Below are 21365 nucleotides of genomic sequence, written 5' to 3' on the forward strand. Positions count from 1 at the left end.
TAACTCTATTACTTGTTTTATTTCATTTAATAAAGAGGCAAAAGAGAACAGAGTTGCCTGTTAGGCTTTTTCTGGCCAAGAAATAGTCTGGTCAGTGACTCAGGCTGAGGAAATTAGAAGGCAATTTCCAGGGACCGTGGTGCAAACCCCAAAGTCAGAAGTCCTAACAACACTCCTCTAATTCACTGCCTCCACCGACGATTAACTCATGCTGGCCTCGGAATATCTCTTTGGAAAATGCAGCAGCTGGCGCTTATATTTCTGGATCTGGAACCGGTCTCCAATGACATCAAATAGGTTTATTTTTCCCTTCCCTTTGCCTCCCCTCTGCCTGCCACCACACATGGTGATTCCAATCCCGATTTGTCCCCCCAAGCCCTCACTCGGCTGGCTCTAAAGAGGACCATGATAAATGGCTGACTGTGTTCCTTCTTCCATCAGCCTTGAAGGATGTGGTCGGTTGTTCCATGAGCAGGAATCTTTGTCAGACCCATGAATCACCCCTAGATCACTTCCCTCCTTGGAGCAGGAGAAAAAACTTATGTGTGTGTGAGAGAGAGAGACAGACAGACAGACAGTAAGAAAACATGTATGTGTGCTCTGTCACTTCAGTGGTGTCCAACTCTGCACCTCTATCAACTGTAGCCTACCAGGCTCCTCTGTCCATGGGATTTCCCAGGCAAGAATACTGGAGTGGGTTGCCATGCCCTCCTCTAGGGGATCTTCCTGACCCAGGGATAGAACCCATGTCTCCTACATTGCAGGCAGATTCTTGACCCTCTGAGCCACCTGGGGAGCCCAAAAGAAAGCAGGGAAGAGTGCTGACCCATGTGTGGCACTGACTTTGGAGCTGGAATCCTATATGACCTTGCCCTCACCTGCAGCACCTCTCTACTCTGCTCCCCCAACACATGTTCCTTCCCAACACACCAGCAAGCCAACACTTGGACAGCTCCAGGAAGCCCTCCAGGTCTGAACAGCTGCTCCTTGTTTATCTGCTTCTTTTGTATGTTGAGTGTTTTCCATGGGGCATGTAGCCCACTTTCCCATCAGATTGTGAACAGCTGGCCTTCCTTTTTTGCCTCAGTCTTCCCTTCTCTCACAGCTTCGCCTATCAGATTCTAAATGTACTCACGGGTTTCAGTGATAAGGAGCACCAGACAGATGCTAGTATGTTGAGTACCCATGATGGGCGCCAGGTACTTACTTCCGTCGTGTCCAATTGTTTGTGACCCCATGGACTGTAGCTTGCCAGGCTCCTCTGTCCATGGGATTCTCCAGGCAAGAATACTGGAGTGGATTGCCATGTCCTCCTCCAGGGGATCTTCCCGACCCAGGGAGTGAACCCACATCTCTTCTGTCTCCTGCATTGGCAGGGGGACTCTTTACCACTAGCGCCACGAGGTAAGACACTAAAAGTAGAAGCTTTGCCCCCAAATTATCTCAGATCAATTTTCTAAAATCCTTGTAAGGTTACAGGTGAGGAAACTGAGACCCAGAGTGGCTGGCTCCAGGCTGCTCACCCAGGAAGAGTCAGAGCCAAGATTCAAACCCTGAACTGCCCAACACCAGTAATTCTACAGTGGGACTGGCCTGAGAAGACCCTGTCCATACTGCAGCTGCACATCCTTCTTCCCCTGGGGCTGGATCCACAGTCTAAGGGCTTAAGGAAAAAAAATGAAAGGCAGAGAAATGAATGGGTCTATGCCCAATTCCTAAAAATGTAGCTCCCAGGACCAAGCCCCAAATCTGCGATGCTCTAAACACACAGGAGAATGTATTATTTCTCCAGGGTGGATCCTTCATTTATCAGCTCAGGCATCACTGGAGAGCAGACATCATCTTGGGTTTGTTCTAATCCCCTGCCTCACAGTGACCTCCCCCCATTGCCTGTCACATGCTCTCCTCTGTGACACCAGGTCCCACATAGTGAGTGAGTTCTCAAACACCCCCTGGGATTGCTCTCTCGTTGTCCTGTAAATCTGAGCCTGGTCTCCACAACCAACTCCAGTGGAGGAGAAGGGCCTCATTGTAGGTTCATATCTTCCTCTGGAGGTGAAGTGACCTGAGTGGACCCACATCTCTAACTGGGAGACCCTGAGCAACTTCTCACCTCTCCATGTCTCAGCTCACCCATCTGTATAAAGAAATCAAAGACTTTGCATGGACTGTAGGAATCACATGAAATCTTACACATTGAGCATCTGGCACCAATGACAGTAACTGCTCACACTGGCTATTATTTGCATTCCCTGAAGAGTCCTGTAGAGGATCAGAACATTCACGACTGGTATTTGTCTGAAATAAACAATCAGGAGAGGAAATGACTGCGAAAGCACAACGCCTCTCAAATCCAAACAAATAATTTCTTGTTTGCTTTAGATGCGCCAGCTCCTCTCCAACACCATATGACTTGACTTACACCTACACATGCGTGTGGGTGCAAAGAATGTGAACCGGAGCTCACATCCTTATGGAAAGTTGTCAAAGGTAACTGCAGTTTGCATCCAGTGTCATTAGGACCGTTTGAAAGACAAGTGGTCTGAGGCCAAAGCCAGTTTACCTAAGGTCTCTCCAGGGACAGCTCCTAACAGCTGAGAGAGGAGCCCAACTCCAGGCATGGAGCCTGGTCTAAGCAGCAGCTGCCTACCTCCCCCAACACTCCTCCCTCCTAGCATCCCAAGCAAGGCCTTGGCAGAGAGGAAGGAAGCCAAGGGCTGACAGTACCACCCAAATGATGCAGGTCACCTGCCTGCCCTTTCATAAACAGGCCAAAACACAAGACCCTTGGTATCTAGGCGGCTCCACACCCATCCCAGAGACAAGCCTGCCTTTGGCTGGATGTCCTGAGAAGACCTCTGCAGTGTGTTCCCAGCGTTCTGGAGCCGGCAGAGCCCCTCCTGCTTGGGCCCCAGGCCTCTCATCAGCTAGCTCCGGCTAACGTGCATATCCCATAAAGCCGCTCAGCTCTGCAATTTGCCAAACTGCAGACTCAGAATTCACCATCACCTCACCAGGAGAGGTGGGAAGAGGGCAAGCTTCTACAGTGCAGAACAGCTTCCAGGACATACATGACACGGGCGCAGTGTGTCCTGCCAGCTACCCACACCAAAGTGCCTTGGCCAGAACACTTGACCTTCTGGTGTGTGGTGTCGGCCTTGCAGAGGCCAAGGGAGGAGGCGACCCTAGGCTTCAGAGGTGCTGCCTCCCCACCTGGCTTCTCCTGCCCTGTTGGCCCCATCGACACATTCTACTATCAGCCCCCTCTCCTGATGCATTAATGCCCCGCACATGCAGGAACCTCTTGCTATGACCAGATATTTGTCTTCCTCAGCAACCCCAACCAGCCTTCCAGGGCGCTTAGATGAACCCAACAAACATGATGGGCAGAAGGCCAGTTAGACCCAGGTGCTGTGACTTGCTGTGTCACAAGCGACTCTACCCCAACCGGTTCTCAGTTTCCTTGTCTGTAAAATAACGGGTGGAGTCTCAGGAGTCCTCAGGTCCCTGCCAGCTCCACAGTTCCATAACACACAACACTGTCTCTTTTAGCTGTTTTCCACAACCTGCGTTCAGGGCTCTGTATGCTCCCGTCTGCTCAGTGACATCACTCCCGGCCCACATATAGCATCATTGATTCTTAACAAGGGAAGCGGACACATCCCAGAAAACACTGTCCATGAAAAGGGAGGAAATGATCATGTCAATGGAACTGGACGGGACTTTTTTTTTGTATTTTTCACAGAGAACAAGTTATTAGCAATCTTAAAACCCCAAATCTTTCTTCCTTCTTGCCAGACCATTAATAGCTGCTTTTCAAAAGTGCTTTCTTAGTCAGAATCATGCCAATCATAAGCTACCATCTAATGAGTGCCTTATGTGCCAGGACCGCACTAAGTGCTTTGCATGGATGATCTCATTTAATTCTCCAGACAATCCTATGAAGTAGATACTACTATTATCCTCATTTGAAAAATGAGGAAACTGAGGTACATGGAGGTTCAGTAAGTTGCCCAAAGTTGCACAGCTACTCAGTATGTGAGCCAGGCTTTGAACGAGAGCCTCTCACTCAAAGCCTCAGCACTAACAACCTCTCAACACTGCTCGCAGCGGGCCCCTAGTCCCTTTAGCAATGCTCCTGGCTAGTGTGTTCCACATCTGTAACCTTGGACATCACTGGTCATAGCTAAGGTCTGATGTTTCACCTAAGATCCACAGAGAGTGCCATCTGTTGAAAGCAGTGCCTACCTTACCTGAGGACTAGAAAAGAAGCCCTAAAACTGCAACATTAGAGAAAAGAAGTTAGGAAGGCTGACTTCATAATAAGGGCTGGGATATGCCAATGGACATCTGCCTCAGAGGAGGACGACCACATGGGAACCCAAATCCTCCAAAGACAGCTTTCTCCAAAGGGCAGGGCGGGGGGATGCCTGCTGGGCCAGTGATAGGAAAGGATGAACCCTCCCACCAGCACCCACCTTTCCGTCCCCTCAGGAACCAGACTCCTTGGTTCACCTCCTCCCCAACCTGAGTCCAAGCTCATTTATTCCACTAAAAAGAAACCCGAAGATCAGAGCTATTGGGGATAAAGACAGAAAGAGTAGCCTGAGGCTGACATTAGCACAAACCCAGTCCCCTTCCAACAAGGAAATAAAAGGCAGAGATCAACGTGCTGTCTAGGGCAGCAACCCACAGCCTGTTTTAATTGTGAAAATTAATGCTTTGAGCATTCTAAATGCTCCTTTAAATGCCTAATTTGCAAATAAGATGCAGTCCTTGCTGTCTCTTCTGTCTCAAGAACAGGAGCAAAGCTGCTAGGACTGGCAGCCTCGGGAGCCAAGGACACCATTTACTTCCTAAGGTGGGAAGGATGGGAAGACGGGATGGGCTGAGATGAAAGGGCGTCGCGTCCTACTGGCCCCCAGCTCGGCTCAGTCAACCTTAGCCCCTTCTCATTAAGTCTGGGAAGGCAGGGGGAGGGGCAGCCGGCCGCTCCTCAGAGACCACAGCAAACATTTCCCTCCTCGTGTCGGAGACGGAGCATCACTTAAGAGGACATGAACCCCGGTTAAGGGTCACGTCCAGAGGAGGGATAAAAGGAAAAGCCACAATTTTCCTCACACCGACCGACACGAGGGCTTTAAGAAGGTAATCAAAGCTCAGGGCTGAGGGTGGAGGTAGGGCAGAAGCGGCGGCTTCTCTCGGCCCCCCAGACCCAAGCCTGGGGAGACAGAGACCAGGGCACAAGTAGGAGGCTCGTGCAAGGCGTCCGTCCCCAGGGTAACCTCTGAAAGCATCTCGATCTGCGTGCGCCTGAGCGACCCGAGCCCCCAGGGAGGGCCGGGAAGATGCTCTTTCCCAACGGAGCTTCCCAGCAAGGGTTTGAAGAACGTTCCCCCCACCATCTATCAAAGCTCAGGCGGACAGATGACTTCACCGTTGTAACAGACAAGGGCAGCCACTTGCCAATTCCAATGCCAAAAAAAGAAAACGGGCGTGGGGCGGGGGGGTGGGGGGGAGCAGTGGAGGAAGGTCAGAAAAGGGTTCCCTGGAGATCACAGCCCTGCCAAGAGACTCCACCGCCAAAGGCTGCCCTGTAGGCGCTCAGCTCCGGGACTTACCACGGAGAGGGCTGAGGGGCCACCCAGGGGCCCTCAGGGGGTTCCTGGCCAGCCTCCCGCAGGGGTCGTGGGGGCGTACTCACATAGTGCTTGGAGGGGTTCCTCCGTTTCTCCACGTCCACCACGGTGGCATCTTGCACGCAGTAGGCGAGCATCTTCCCCCACAAAGCGAGTGGCGCCCCCCGGCGGCGTCACCTTCTCATCCCGGTCCGGCCCCGGCTCCTTGTCCCGCTTCCCGGGTTCCCGGGTCTCCCCAGCTACCTCGGGCCGGCGCGCCGCTACCCGGGCTCCCCAAGCCCACAGGTACAGCCGCTGGACCGGGGCTGTTCAGAGGGCACGCGGGCTCCGTGCGCCCGGGCGGCTCCCCGTGGGCCTGCCGCGCTCCCCTTCCCTCCCGCGCCGCCGCAGCTCTCCGGCTCGCCCGCCCGCTGTCTCCGCCGCCCGGTGGGTCCGGCGGGAACTGGCGGAGCAGAGGAGGGGCGGGGGTGTGTCCCGCCGGCGAGGGGACGGGGCGGGGGCCCCGGAGCCTGCTGTCAGCGCGCTAGGGAGGGGCCGGCGGCGCCCCTTCTCTGCGCTCCGGCTCCGGGGGGCTCGGCGCTGACGGAGGCTGCGGGCGCAGGAGGCGGAGGCAGGGCCGGGCAGGCAGAGAAGGGAAGGGAGGGGAGAGAGGGGAAGCGCGCGGGGAGGGGCTCCGGGCCCGGGGGAGGGGCTCGGGGCGACGGGGAGGGGGGCTGCAGCCCGGCCGGAGAGGCCGGAGCGGGCCCGCGCGCCCCCACCGCGCAGAGAGCGCGGCCAGCGGCCTGGCGCGGCGCTGGGCGACTTGGCCAGGCACGGAAACTCGGGGTGGCTTCGGAGGGAGGAGGGGCGAGGGGGAATGAACCCAGAGCGCCCCCGCCCCGGCTTTCGGTCTGGGAGCGGATTTGTGCCTTTCGGCCACCACCTTTACGGCCCCCTCCCACTCCTATCCCCCAGAGCTCTTTCATGAAAAGTAGTTTATTACCCCACCGTTTTCGCTCAGGCCCTCTGAGCTGGAGACGAGGACTGGGAAAGTAGGCGGCATTAAACCTTTCAAGCCAGAGCCTCTTTTGATAAACCACCTGCCCCCCTGCGGGTCACAAAGGGTATATTCTCCCCGGAAATGTGATCGATCCACTGCCTGAGTCGCTTATCGATCTGAGCCTGGATAACCAATCTGTGATATCATTCACCAGTGAGGTTACAAGACGATAACACTCCTGCCTTTAAGCCTAAGGCTTCCCTGGAACCCTCTCCTCCAGGTCGGGGAGGAGGGAAGGGAAAATCCACCACTGGGTTGGGGACCAGCTCATCACTGGCCCCAGACTCTGACTTTCTCACCACCTCTCCCTCTGGTTTAGAAAACCTACTGTTCAAGTCACTTGTCCATCCCTGGACTTGGGACACAATTACTATTTAATTCAATTTACACCCCAACCCCCCCCCCCCACCTGTTTCCAGCATTTTTCCATTCTAATTTCAAATATTTAAAGTAGTGTCTTCACAATTAATCCTATTGTTCACAATCACAATAAACTTTGTGACTGTGGAGCAATGCCAAGCATCTGAAATGGAGGCCAAGAGTTCTAACTGTGTTAATACTTTTTTCTCTGTACTGTCAGAACTCATGTAGATCCCAAGTTCTAAGACTGTTCACACAACTGCTTGGTACAGAGTAGCCTATTATCCTTCCAGCTTTCTTGAAGAAGGGTGCTAGGACACCAAAGGATGCTGCTATCTAATTAGTTGACCTGGAGCAAATCACTTAATACCACAGGCATTAGAGTCATTTTAAAGTTTTCTGTGAAATGGGGGTGCTGAACTAGATGGTCTTTTAAGACTTGTCCCTACATACATTCCAAACTCCTAGCAGTAGTTACTCCTTTGGAGACCATTTTGAGGGGGTTTTTTGTTTTGTTTTTCATAATTATCATGTATGGATATTGACATTTAAAAAATATATTTTTTTAATTTCTTCTCTAAAATTCTAGAAGTTTAGGCTTGATTGAGCACTTATTCTGTGCTCCTTTACAGGGCATTAAAAAACAAAAGAGAGAGAGTGAGAGAATTCAGGTGATGTTTGTGGAACTGAAGACTGAATCCAGTTGACAAATGCTTGTCCCTTCCCTCAAAGAGAAGAAAGTACACTCGAGAAACAGGGACACCATGAAGACAGTATGTAATAAAATGTCCATTGCATGCTCAGTTGCGTCCGACTCTGTGATCCCACAGACTGTAGCCTGCCAAGCTTCTCTGTCCATGGGATTATCCCAGCAAGAATACTGGGGCACTGGGTTGCCATTTCCTTCTATAGGGGATCTTACTGACTTAGGGATCGAACCTGCATCTCCTGCTTGGCAGGCAGAGTCTTAGCTCTGAGCCACCTGGGAATGTCCATTATTGTTGTTGTTCAGTTGCTGAGTCATGTCCGACTCTGTGACCCCGGGGACTGCAGCATGCCAGGCTCCTGTGTCCTCCCCTGTCTCCCGGAGTTTGCTCAGATTCATGTCCATTGAGTCAGTGATGCTATCTGAACATCTCATCCTCTGCTACCCCTTCTCCTTTTGCCTTCAGTCTTTCCTAGCATCACAGTCTTTTCCGATGAGTCAGCTGTTTGCATTAGGTGGCCAAGGTGTTGGAACTCCAGCCTCAGCATCAGTCCTTCTAATGAGTATTCAGGGTTGATTTCCTTTAGGATTGACTGGTTTCACCTCCTTGCTTCCAAGAGACTCCCAAGAGACTTCTCCAGTACCACAGATCAAAAGCATCGTTTCTTCGGTGCTCAGCCTTCTTTAAGGTCCAATTCTCACATCCCTATATGACTACTAGGAAAACCATAGCTTTGACTAGACGACCTTTGTCAGAGTGATGTCTCTACTTTTTACTATGCTGTCTAGGTTTGTCATAGCTTTCCTTCCAAGGAGCAAGCATCTTTTACTCTCATGGCTGCAGTCACTGTCCACAGTGATTTTTGGAGCCCAAGAAAGTAAAATTTGTTTCTGCTTCCAATTTTTCCCCCTTCTATTTGAAATGCCCTTTAGGATTCCAGAAAGTGGAGGCCTGGAATAATCAGGAGAACTTCCTAGAGGAAACTGTCTGTGTTGTAGGGACTCTGTATGGTCTCTAAAGTCTCTATGGGCAGAGTTTAGAATACCTTGGAATACTCTGCCTCTTCTGAAGTCCTCCAGGTCGGTTGCACTTGCCACAAGCTGTTCAACTTGTGTGTATTTGTCCATAACACATTCATCTCTTCCGAGAGTGGCTGGTGCACAGGACTGGCTGTAAGTTATCTCCTACTTCTTTGCACTCCTCATGTAGCAAACCTTCACCTTATCCACACTAGTAGTCACTGTACGAGAATCTGTTGAATGAATGATTGGGGGAGAAGGAAAGGTGGAGCGAGGACACTGAAGCCTGAACCTGCAGTGATACACAGACGGCCAGGAGGATAGTGTGCACCTAGGGGAGAGTCAGGGAAGGGAGTGAGACACAGGAAGAGGAAGTGCCAGGGTCCTGCCCCGGCTGATCCAGGGTATTCGAAGGAGAGACGGCATAGGCGAGGATCAGGAAACAATTGCTTAATTAAACGTTAATTAAGGATATAAAGAGTGATAGAATGAGGATAGCTCAGTAGGAAAATTCAGTGGAGAAAAGAGGCTGAGTAGCTTGGTTTACGCGGGAGAACAATAAAACTTCAAGACAAGAAGTTTGCACCACTTACGTAGGCCACAGGCGTCCTTCCGTTCTCCCGAAGGAGAGGAGACACTGAGGCCTCCCCGGTCGGATCTTAGAAGCCCAGGCATAATTAGTAAGCATGGTGGGTTCCGCGCTCCAGATGGAGACTCAGCCAGAGTGAGAGAGAGAGAGACATGGGGAGACCAGTATTTCGAGAAACTGATCCCAATTCTTTATTTTCCAGAGTCTGTTTTTATACACTGAGATGTTATACAAAAGTCACGTGGGGACAGCAGTCCTGACTTTTATTAAAGTCAGGTGCTTCACACAAATGTATACAGAGGTCTTAGGGGTGTTACATCATCTTCTGGCCAGGGGGGCCTGCTGACAATTTACGACCCTCTCCTTGTGACAGTCAATCAGGACACTTATTTCTCCAGGGCTGATTATTCTCAAAACAGACGCCACCCAAATAAAGTTACATTCCTACAGGATGAGGGTGTAGTGGGTTTTAGTTAAGGAAAGAATTTACTTAGCCTAAGGTCTAACGTGATTAATATCAAAGGTTAATACTTATTCCTTCTATATATTCATTAATGTGTGTAAGGGCAGGGGATATGGAGACTTAGCAACAAACATCGGCTCAACAAATGAAAAACCCTTCACCAACACAATTTCTAATCAGCCCATTATACTTATACTAATAGTTTTCTAACTTTTCTAAGGAACCTGTTTTTAGAAGGTTTAAAGCATCTCATGCCTCTCACGGTTGGGAGGCTGTGAGCAATCACATGTGGCCGGACGAGCCTGTCAGGCAGGCTAGAGAACCTTCAGAGGAGTTTGTAGGTTAAAACACTCTTGTCACACCCAAGAGTTTTTATTGACTGGAGCTCTAGGTTAACTCCTTCTCCGAAAGAGGTGGTGGGGGACAGCCCCCCGTAAAGTCAGAGGTGTAGGTAAGAGCACAAAGTAGTAAAGTAGGCAGGCTCTGATTATGGGGGTAGACGCTCGAGGATTTCCAGGGGGACTCCTGAGGCTCGATCCCGCCTTTGCGTATGTCGAGCCTCCTTCCTCATGACCTTTGTCACGGGCGGAGTACCTCACTCTGGCCCCCAACATCGAAGCAAGGAAGGAAGGGCGTAGGGGCTCCAGACCGTGAGAGATCTTGACACCAGGCAACGGGCTTCTGTATCAGAGAGAATGGTAGAAAAATCACTGTGGATGCTGGGCAGGCGTCCTGGGAGAAGAAGATCTGAAAGTGATGCCCAGTGCTGTGGAAAGGAGGAGACCAGGCATCACTGCCTTGAGCAAGTCCTGTTCCTTGTGGGAGTGGGAGGGAGGCCTGGACAGACCCTCAGTGCTGAGCTCTGCAAGGAAAGGGCTGGGCTGTAGGAAAATGGGAGGGCTGCTGGTAGAAAATCTGGACAACCCGTGGGTTCCTGGTCAAAAGATTCTTAACAGCACACAGCCACTCTTCTTCTGTGGACTGCAAGGTGTTCTGGAAGTGCTAGTGAAGCCTGAGAAGCCCCTAGTGAGGGGTGTTCAGCTGCTGGAGGGGAAAAAAAAGGAGAGGGTTAGCTGTCCTGAGTCCCCTTGTGAGTCCAAGCACTCCCCCAAGAGGCACTGGTGGTTTTCTGCTCACCCTCCTTCTTCTGGATCAGGATTTGAACATGGACCTGAGGATAAGAGATCTAGGGGAGAGAGGGAGGATGCTTGGCTACAAGGTGACGGCCTTCTTCTGGTTTAAGAAACCCCAACAACCTGACATCTCCTAAATTCAGGGTCTTGAAGCACAACTTGAGGACCCCCCACTTCTCCTTGTGCTCCCAATTACCTCAGTCGGAGGGAGCAACTGAGCACCAGCCCCCACCCAGCCCCATGGTGCCAAGATCTCTGGGGACTAGTTGCGTAGAAGTTATCAATCAATACCTATGGGAGAAAATCTCCCTCTCCTGGGGCTATAGAACCAAGAGACTGTAAGTATAAAATGGTACAGACTCTCCCTTCTTCCCTGGGTATGTGTCAAGCTTATGCAGACTTCTTTCCCAGCAGTGCCTTAGGCATGCCTTTCTGCTCAACACATGTTTACTGAGTGCCTCGCATGTGCCTGGCACTTTTCCAGCAATGACTGACACTAGCTGAAGGCTCCTTGGAGACAAGATGGTGTCTCATTTGTTCAATGTCCGGCATGCCTGGCACACAGTAGGTACACTGGGTGGTCTGTGTTGAAGACATCTGCTCAAGGAGTTAGTAGTGCTGAAGAGGACTAGCTAAACCCCTATTTTGCCACCTCCATCCATGAATTGGGGATGACTCCAATTCAAGGACATAATATGAGTTCTAATGACAAAGTATAATGTCATTTTTTTTGAAGTTTAGGATAAATAAGGGAAAGAGGACCCAAAATAAAGATACAAACTGACTGATACCTGAAAATCTGATTTTTCAGAAACAGAGAACTGTAGGATGCTTAGAACCAAAGAATTTTCCAACTGGAAGGGATCAGAGAGTTTACTTAGTCCTTAATTTTACAGAGGCACAAACTGAGGCCAAGAGAAACTAAGCAAGCTGCCCAATGCCACACAGCTAGGGAGTACCAGATCTCCCATCTTTGTCCTTCACCACTCTCATAAACCTATTCACATGCAAGAAGAAATCATTTAGAGCATTACAGATGCCTGCAGATCCAGAATGTTACTCTCCCTTGACACTCCAATTCTCCATTCACACAAGCATCACAGGCTCCTTAGAACCCCCTCTCCTGCCTATTCCAGGCAGGATGCTCCTTAAGGTCAGGGACCATGTGTGTCTCCAAAGTCCCTTTGTGCACATGCAAATCCGATCAGCTCCCATACGCAGAGCCCAGCCAACCTCCTCTCCCGTGTAATCTTCATAACCACCTCAAAGATGACAACATACAGGAAAACGGTGAAAACAGTTAAATTACCAAACATTCATTTGGCTACTAATTGAAAATTGCCCTATGACAGTTCAGCCACTACTGTATTGAACCCTTATTAACATCTTTTAATTTTTTTTCAAACTTTGCTATGCTTAGTTAGGTTGTGCATTCTAAACCAGTAAGAAGCAGGTGAGGGTCTGAGAACCATGGACTTGGACTGTGGCACCACCTTTTCCCTCCCCACCGTGATGACAGCACCCCGGCCACCTGCCACATACACCCCCAACCCAGCAGAGAGCCTTATACATGCCAGGCACTCAATGAATGCTTGTATTTTAAAATTGGATATTTGTCGACGCTGCTGATGAAAGTGATGCCTACGTGCTGCAAAGAGTCCCCCATCCTGGGTTCTAGTCCTACTCAACCACAACCCAATCTTGTGACTTTGAAGTCACTGCCCATCTCTGGGTTTCTGGTGGTAGTCTGGTACCATGCACGCTCTAGGTTGGTAGACAAAGTGAGGTCTTATGGGTCTGAGACTCTGGGAGTTGGCAATGAACAGGGAGGCCTGGCGTACTGCAGTCCATGAGGTCGCAGAGTCAGACAGGGCTGAGGGACTGAACTGAACTGTACTGACCCAGAGATGTACAAATTTTAGTGAGATTTGGAGCCCCCTCCTGGTCAAAGTGGTTTTAGCACCTTTAACTCAAAGCCGCTGGCCCTGCTCTGTATCCCTTTCTGTCCCTGGCTGACCTCTGGCAGGAACAGGCAGGTGGGCCTGGTACCAATAACCTGCCAGTTTACAGACTATAAGCAGTCCGGGGTGTATATGCATCTCTCTTGATTTTCCTTGTTCCTTTCTCTCTTTCTTTCAAATCAGCCCTAATAAAGAACTGTTTGGGGAGCGTCTTGAGAATGGTTCCTCCGGAATCTGGAGTAGACAGTGAGATCAACTTCTGCTTTCACCAGAGGGGAGTAAATTACTGGCCAGACTTCTCCTCCCCTAGGTTGCTGGATAATGGGACCAGGATGAGACACCAGAATTGCCCTGTCTGCTTAGCCCTATTGTTCACTAATTGCAGCCGTAATAACAGGCCCCTCCTGCTTGCCAAACCACGAGGTGGTGGAAAGCACCTTTATTTGACTCCCAACACAGTAAGTTCATCAGCAAAATCTCAGCCAGCTTTTGTACAAGATGCCATTGAGAGTCTCAGCCTCCTGTCTCAGCCTTGACTCTGAGGGTGAGGGTCCTTATGCAGCAGAATTATTTGATAGAACCAAATCAAGTTCCAGCCTTAGGAAATGACCATTGCCCTGGAATACCAGAGAGAAATCTGCCAACTTGCATATCCAAAGAAGCCAAGGACACAATTAGATTCACAACGGGAAAAAAAAAAAAAAATTATTCCGTAACTCCAGACTACATCCCTAACACTGATGGGACATCTGGTCCCCAAACTAGCACATGGTGCTTTAAGACCTTCAGGGATGAGGGTGTGGATGGTCTATCTCAACTACTGAGAATGCCTTCAAGTATATTCCTGCCTGGTAGGGACTTACCAGCATCCTCTTGGTATAAAAGATCAGTGTACCTAGTTCCATTTTAACCATAAACCACCACAGATTTTCTTTTTCAAAATCCCCTGGATTTTCCAGAAGCCAGCAAACCCTGACTTGTCCACTGGATGACAAAAAAGAACAGGAAAGAAAAAATCCGTTGGGGAATTCAAAGGCAGTTTCTTAAAATAACCTGAAGCCACAAATAACCAAAATTATGAGTCTGGTTTTGGTTTGACCGCCTTTCTTTTTTTTTTCCTTTTTTCTTCCAGTTCTCTATTGAGAAATGTTAGAAATTACTGATCTTTATCCTGTTTGAATCCACTTGCCTATTTCAGGTGAAAGATCCAAGACTCTTAAAAGTCAAGTCTGGCTTCGGTAATGTCTTGCCCCCTCTGTCTCATACAGATCAGATCAGATCAGATCAGTCATTCAGTCGTGTCCGACTCTTTGCAACCCCATGAATCGCAGCACGCCAGGCCTCCCTGTCCATCACCAACTTCCGGAGTTCACCCAGACTCACGTCTATCGAATCAGTGATGCCATCCAGCCATCTCATCCTCTGTCGTCCCCTTCTCCTCTTGCCCCCAATCCCTCCCACCATCAGAGTCTTTTCCAGTGAGTCAACTCTTCGCATGAGGTGGCCAAAGTACTGGTGTTTCAGCTTTAGCATCATTCCTTCCAAAGAAATCCCAGGGCTGATCTCCTTTAGAATGGACTGGTTGGATCTCCTTGCAGTCCAAGGGACTCTTAAGTCTTCTCCAACACCACAGTCCAAAAGCATCAATTCTTCGGCGCTCAGCCTTCTTCACAGTCCGACTCTCACATCCATACATGACCACAGGAAAAACCATAGCCTTGACTAGATGAACCTTTGTTGGCAAAGTAATGTCTCTGCTTTTGAATATGCTATCTAGGTTGGTCATAACTTTCCTTCCAAGGAGTAAGCATCTTTTAATTTCATGGCTGCAGTCACCATCTGCAGTGATTTTGGAGCCCAGAAAAATAAAGTCTGACACTGTTTCCACTGTTTCCCCATCTATTTCCCATGAAGTGATGGGACTGGATGCCATAGTCTTAGTTTTCTGAATGTTGAGCTTTAAGCCAACTTTTTCACTCTCCACTTTCACCTTCATCAAGAGGCTTTTGAGTTCCTCTTCACTTTCTGCCATAAGGGTGGTATCATCTGCATATCTGAGGTTATTAATATTTCTCCTGGCAATCTTGATTCCAGCTACCATAGTTGGTTCATTTCTTACCTGATAGACAATGGCAGGTTGAGGAAGACTTAGCTGGCTGGATTTTCCCACCTAGGTGAATCTGGCTGGGATTCTGACTGGCATCTACAAGGTGTTACCCCAGGAAGATTACTATGATCACTTTGATTAATCTTACTGCCTAATATATAAATAGCTCATGTTTCAGTTGAGACTCAGTTGGTTTACGAGTATTTGAGCTGAGCCGGCTGAAAGAAGGAGAAGGGGCTCAATTTCCAAGGTACAGTCCTATCTCATCCAAGGATGTCTGGACTTAGAACCGAACCAGGAAGTAGCAAATCTTTAAGAACATGATACTTTCCTCCGTCTTTTATCTCTGCTTACGGGTGTGTCTGTTTTATTCTTCTTGAACTGCAGACTGCTTTTCTCTGTTACTTTACCCACATAGCAGTAGTCCCCTACTACCCAAATGTCTACCAGTCCCTTAATTTCAGACACTTGAGACTGGTTGCTTCTGTAGTCTAGATCCCAGTACCCAGGAGAAACACTCTGATTGGCCCAGCTTGGGTCATATGTCCACCCCATTCCAGTCAATTATCAGGGGGTGGGGTCATGTAGCATGAGGATGACTATCAGAGCTAACCCACTGGACTGCGAATTAATTCGAAGAAAGAGGGCTGGTGCGAGTGGCTCCCACACCCCGAAACACCCCTACTAAATTACTGTTTACTTTTTCAAGGACATTATTCATTTATTTATTCACTCAATGAATACTTAAGTTACCAATTATGTCACCCAGTTTATTAGGAACTGGGGCTACACTTGGGGCAAACCAGACAAAGTCCTTGTCCTTAGGAAGTTTTACACTTTTAAGGAAGATACACATTGTTTTATGAATCATCCAAATAAATGCAAAATTATAATTGTGGTAATGTTGTCAAGGTGGAGAAAACATATACTAAAGTATAAACGTTGGTCATCTCTGGGGGTAGCGATACAAAGCTTTAAAATTAATTTATTTAAACATTAAAAAATTCTATAGTGTACATTTCCTTTTGGAGAAAGACTGAGTTTTAAAATTTGCCTTTTAAAAGGATCATGATGGTTCCCTGGTGAAGAGGGCTGCCTGGAGGATAAGCGGGGGCATTTGGTGGGTTGGCAGTGGGATACAAGAGGCGATGACATTGACATACCCACACTACTATAGAGACAATAGTTGGACTTCTCTGGTAGCTCAGCTGGTAAAGAATCCACCTGCAAAGCGGGAAACCTGGGTTTCATCCCTGGGTTGAGACGATCCCTGGAGGAGGGCATGGCAACCCACTCCAGCATTCTTTCCTGGAGAATCCCTGTGAACAGAGGAGGCGGTCAGGTTACATACAGTCCATGGGGTTGGAAAGAGTCGGACATGACGGAGGGACTAAGTGCAGCATAACATATATAAAATAGATAACTCGTAGGAGCCTACTGTACAGCAGGCCTCTGTAATGACCTATATGGGAAAAGGATCTTAAGAGTGGATATGTATATGTATAACTGATTCACTTTGCTGTACAGCAGAAAGTAATGTAACATTGTAAATCAACTATATTCCAATAAAAAAAATTTTTAATTAAAAAAAAATTTTTTTGAGTGTTGGCCTAATTAAAAAAAGAGAGATGATAACAGTTTAGACTAGGCTGACAGTTCTGGGTGGAGTAAAGAGAACTTTAGAAGGTAGAGCATCCTCTGTCTGATGATATTGGTCAGGGATGCGGGAATCGGAGGTGCTGAGGACAATCAAAGGTTCTCAGCCTGCATACCTTGAGGGGATGATTATGCTATTTAGTATTCTGACTTTTTCTTAGCCTGCAATATACGGACGCTGTTCTAGTCAAGGTCAGAAGTTTCCTTTAGCTATAATAAAGATCATGATAATAATAATAGTAACAATAATAACAATAATATCAGCGATTGTTTTTAAGCTCCTATGTGTTGTGCCAGGCACTCTGATGAGTAAGCATTGTGCTTGTGTATTCCATAAACGGGAATTTAATCACAAACAAGAATGCCCTCCCTTGTGGGGTTCACAGTCAAGGTAGAAGAAACAATGAATTAGACAAGAAAAAAACCAAGACTTTGGGCCTCTTCAACTCTCTAGTATTTTTTAAAATTTTGTTCAGCATTTATTTAGTAAGGGCTGGAAGAAATAAATTTTCTACTAAATGTCCACTTTTCTCCCTGCATTGAAAGTAAGGCATTTATTATATGCACTGAAAGCAGTATTTTTTTTATTTCATGAGTTTTCATACCTGGATAATGTCACTTACATGCTTGCTATCAGTAAAAGTAACTTACATGGATACAGCTTCAAACTCATAAAAGATATTTTAAAAGTTTTCATTTTAATGGAAATCAGATGTTTCCTATTTGTCTGGAGTTCTTGTTTTCCCTTTAATTTGGGGAGGAAGAGGAGGAAGTTTCTTAATAGTTAACTTCTTGGGAAGTATATTGAACGGTTTGAAGTTACTTAAAACAAATCATTTCTTCCAAGAAAACAGCACTAGACCCTACTGCTGCACGTTGACCTAGACCTTGAAGTCGGGGGGTGGGTTGGGGGGGGGTGACTACTGCCGCCTGAAGGGCTGCCTGATGGAAGGAGTCCAAGTCCAGCTCAGCCCACAAGGGCAAAGCATCCTGCAGGAATACCCCACAGAGATGGGAGGCGTTAGAGAGGAGGGGCTGTGAATTTTCACTTGAGGATACTGTTTATTGTGGAAGGACCTAGACCATTTGTGCCAGGAGAGCCTTGGAAAACCCCAGTCTTTCAGGCCAATTTGTCTTCCTTGCCTAATACAAGAGGGGTTACCACTGCTCAGATTTTTAGAAACAAAATGGAAAATTCTCCCTGATGGACGGTTAAGAAATCATGTAGATAAATGCCTGATGATTAATTCATGATATTACTGAAACATGAGGGGACTTCCCTGGTGGTCCGGTGGCTGGGACTCCGTGCTCCCAATGCAGAGGCCTGGGGTTCGATCCCTGGTCAGGGAGCTGGACCCCACATGCTGCAACTAAGAGTTCACACGTGGCAGCTAAGGCCTGGGACAGCCAAATAAATAAATATTCTTTAAAAAACAGAAACATGAGAATGCCAGCTCATAAGGACAGAAATGTTGGTCTGTTTTTTCACCATGATACACCCCCTGTGCTGAGAACAACAGCTGACACATGACAAGTTTTCCACTAACTGTTTGCTAAACCAACGATAGTCAATATTTTCAATTTGGGGGGCCATACAATCTCTGTTGCAGCTACTCAACTCTGTCTAATATACCTATACCATGACCCTGCAATTTCATTCAAGAGAAATTTCACCCAAGAGAAATCTGTACATATGTCCACCAAAAAAATATGAAAGCATTTATAGCAGCACTAATCATAATAACTCAAAACTGAAAGCCACTCTAATGTCCACCAATGCTGAGTGGGTCAGTAGAGGTGTTATGTTCATACAATAGAATACTATACACCAGTGACCAAAACCAAACAACAGCTTCAGACAGCAAACTGGTTGAAGTTCACAGACACATGTTGAGCAAATAGAGGCAGGTGCAAAGGATATAGGCATACTATATGGTTTCATCTACATAATGTTCAAAATAGCCCAAGTTAACTTGTAGTGCTAGAGGCCATATAAATGGGTGCCTCTGAGAAGTATGAGCTGAGACGGGCACAGAGGACTATGCTGGAAATGGTCTTTGTCCTGATCCGTGTTGAAGTTTTGGCTGTGCCCTGGCATTTTACACTTGAGTGTATATATTTTACAACTTGCTATGTGGATTGTTTATGTCTCCACAAAGTTCATATGTTCATTTAAATAAAAGAAGGATTTAGCTAATAACAGATTTTCTTGATCCAGATAGAGAGTAGTTTCTGGCAGTAATTTCTTTTCTCATTTGAAATGGTCATACCAGCATCTTGCTCTGGCCTGGAAAGTAAAAAATAAATCTCACTGCCCATATTATTATAACTCAGAAATGTAGGAAAAGTTTTCAATGTGAAGACAGCACCTCAGCATCACTGAGATGCTATATATAAAGTGCATTTTAAGATTCTCTTCTTGGAGTTTTCCCTGGTGGCTCAGTGCTCAAGAGTCCGCCTGCTAATGCAGGAGACACAGGTCTGATCCCTCATCCGGGATGATCCAACATGCCACAGAGCAACAAAGCCCGTGCGCCACAACTACTGAGCCTGTGCTCTAGAGCCCGGGAACTGCAACTACGGAGCCCACACGCCGCAGCTACTGAACCCTCATGCCCTAGAGCCCATGTTCTACAAGAGAAGCCACCGCATGAGAAGCCCACGCACTGCAGCTGGAGAGTAACCCCTGCTTGCTGCAACTAGAGAAAAGCCTGTGCAGCGAAAAAGACCCAGTAGAGCCAAAAATAACTAACTAAATAAAAATTATTTTTTAAAAAAGATTCTGTCTTCTTGATGATGGCTAATGCTTGACGTATGGATCATATAATGACAGCTTAACCCTGGCACAGGCACAACTTAATAGAAGCCACCACTTCCTCACTTTCCCCCATCACTGTTTTCTCCCCATCTGAATGTCACTACTACATTTTTGCTAACATTTCACGGCAGGTTAAAAAAAAAAAAGATCTTTCTTTTGATAGCTTTTCTGAATGCAAACACGGCAGAGGAAGGCGGTGGAAAGAGAGTGGCTCTAGGTTTGGGTTCCTGCTCGACCGCTATTCTCTGTGCAACTCTGAAAGCTGTTTCACCTTTCTAAGCTTCTGTTTCCGGCCTGTAAAATAGAGATAATAATGCCTACCTTACAGAGTCACTGTCAGGTGAACATGAGATCAGTCAGGTATTGGGTTGACCAAAAGCTCATTTGGATTTTTCTGTGAGATGTCATAGAAAAACCTAAATGGACTTTTTGGCCAACTCAATAAAATGGTGAGCACAGTGAGGTCACATGATAAATCCTCAGTATATGTTGACCATTATTATAATTATTAATATCATTTACTAAAATAAACACCATTTGTTCTCTGATCCCATTGGTCTGTAGATTGTCTATAACTTTAGCCTTCAAACTTCAAGCAAGTTGCAAGTTGGAGTATTAATTCATTCAATGAGTATTGAGTACGGTTGGACTTCCTTATCCACAGGGACAGAGGCCAACTCTACTGTGTGGTTTTACACATGGGACTTCAGCATCTTCGGATTTTGGAATCACCAGGTGTCCTGGTGTACAAGCTTGAATCTAGATTGCTGGGAGAAATATCAATAACCTCAGATACTCAGATAACACCACCCTTATGGCACAAAGCGAAGAACTAAAGAGCCTCTTGATGAAAATGAAAAAGGAGAGTGAAAAAGCTGGCTTAAAGCTCAACATTCAAAAAATGAAGATCATGGCATCCAGTCCCATCACTTCATGGCAAATAGATGGGGAAAAAATGAAAACAGTGACAGACTTTATTTTCTTGGGCTCCAAAATCACTGCAGATGGTAACTGCAGCCATGAAATTAAAAGACGCTTGCTCCTTGGGAGAAAAACTATGACCATCCTCAGTTCAGTTCAGTTCAGTCCCTCAGTCATGTCTAACTCTTTGTGACCCCATGAATCACAGCACACCAGGCTTCCCTGTCCATCACCAACTCCCAGAGTTTACCCAAACTCATGTCCATTGAGTTGGTGATGCCATCCAGTCATCTCATCCTCTGTAGTCCCTTTCTCCTCCTGCCCCCAACCCCTCCCAGCATCAGAGTCTTTTCCAATGAGTCAACTCTTCACATGAAGTGGCCAAAGTATTGGAGTTTCAGCTTTAGCATCAGTCCTTCCAATGAACACCCAGGACTGATCTCCTTTAGGATGGACTGTTTGGATCTCCTTGCAGTCCAAGGGACTCTCAAGAGTCTTCTCCAGCACCACAGTTCAAAAGCATCAATTCTTCTGTGCTCAGCTTTCTTCATGGTCCAACTCTCACGTCCATACATGACCACAGGAAAAACCATAGCCTTGACTAGATGGACCTTTGTTGGCAAAGTAATATCTTTGCTTTTGAATATGCTATCTAGGTTGGTCATAACTTTCCTTCCAAGGAGTAAGCGTCTTTTATGGCTGCAATCACCATCTGCAGTGATTTTGGAGCCCCCCAAAATAAAGTCTGACACTGTTTCCGCTGTTTCCCCATCTATTTCTCATGAAGTGATGGGACCAGATGCCATGATCTTAGTTTTCTGAATGTTGAGCTTTAAGCCAACTTTTTCACTCTCCTCTTTCACTTTCATCAAGAGGCTTTTTAGTTCCTCTTCACTTTCTGCCATAAGGGATCCAACCTAGATAGCCTATTAAAAAGCAGAGACATTACTTTG

At 47.4% G+C, this 21365-nt stretch overlaps 2 protein-coding genes across 4 annotated transcripts in view; both read right to left on the reverse strand.

Annotated features, from left to right (window-relative positions):
- SH3PXD2A (SH3 and PX domains 2A) overlaps positions 1-6433 on the reverse strand; it is a 249553-nt gene extending 243120 nt beyond the window's left edge. For all 3 annotated transcript variants that reach the window (XM_086377592.1, XM_086377593.1, XM_086377590.1), the window contains exon 1: positions 5705-6433. In XM_086377592.1, coding sequence (XP_086233718.1) covers positions 5705-5776 — 72 coding nt within the window. In that variant the 5' untranslated portion in view covers positions 5777-6433. The remainder of the gene's footprint in view (positions 1-5704) is intronic.
- A 9333-nt stretch (positions 6434-15766) lies between these two features.
- The window catches only part of STN1 (STN1 subunit of CST complex), a 59728-nt gene continuing 54129 nt past the window's right edge, over positions 15767-21365 (reverse strand). Inside the window, exon 10 of the mRNA XM_086377638.1 lies at positions 15767-16336. Within this exon, the coding sequence (XP_086233764.1) occupies positions 16014-16336 (323 nt within the window). The 3' untranslated portion in view covers positions 15767-16013. The remainder of the gene's footprint in view (positions 16337-21365) is intronic.

This window comes from Bos grunniens, chromosome 26 (assembly GCF_055505025.1).
Source record: "Bos grunniens cultivar Pamir isolate PY7600 chromosome 26, Bosgru_T2T1.0, whole genome shotgun sequence".
NCBI classification, from domain to species: Eukaryota; Metazoa; Chordata; class Mammalia; order Artiodactyla; family Bovidae; genus Bos; species Bos grunniens.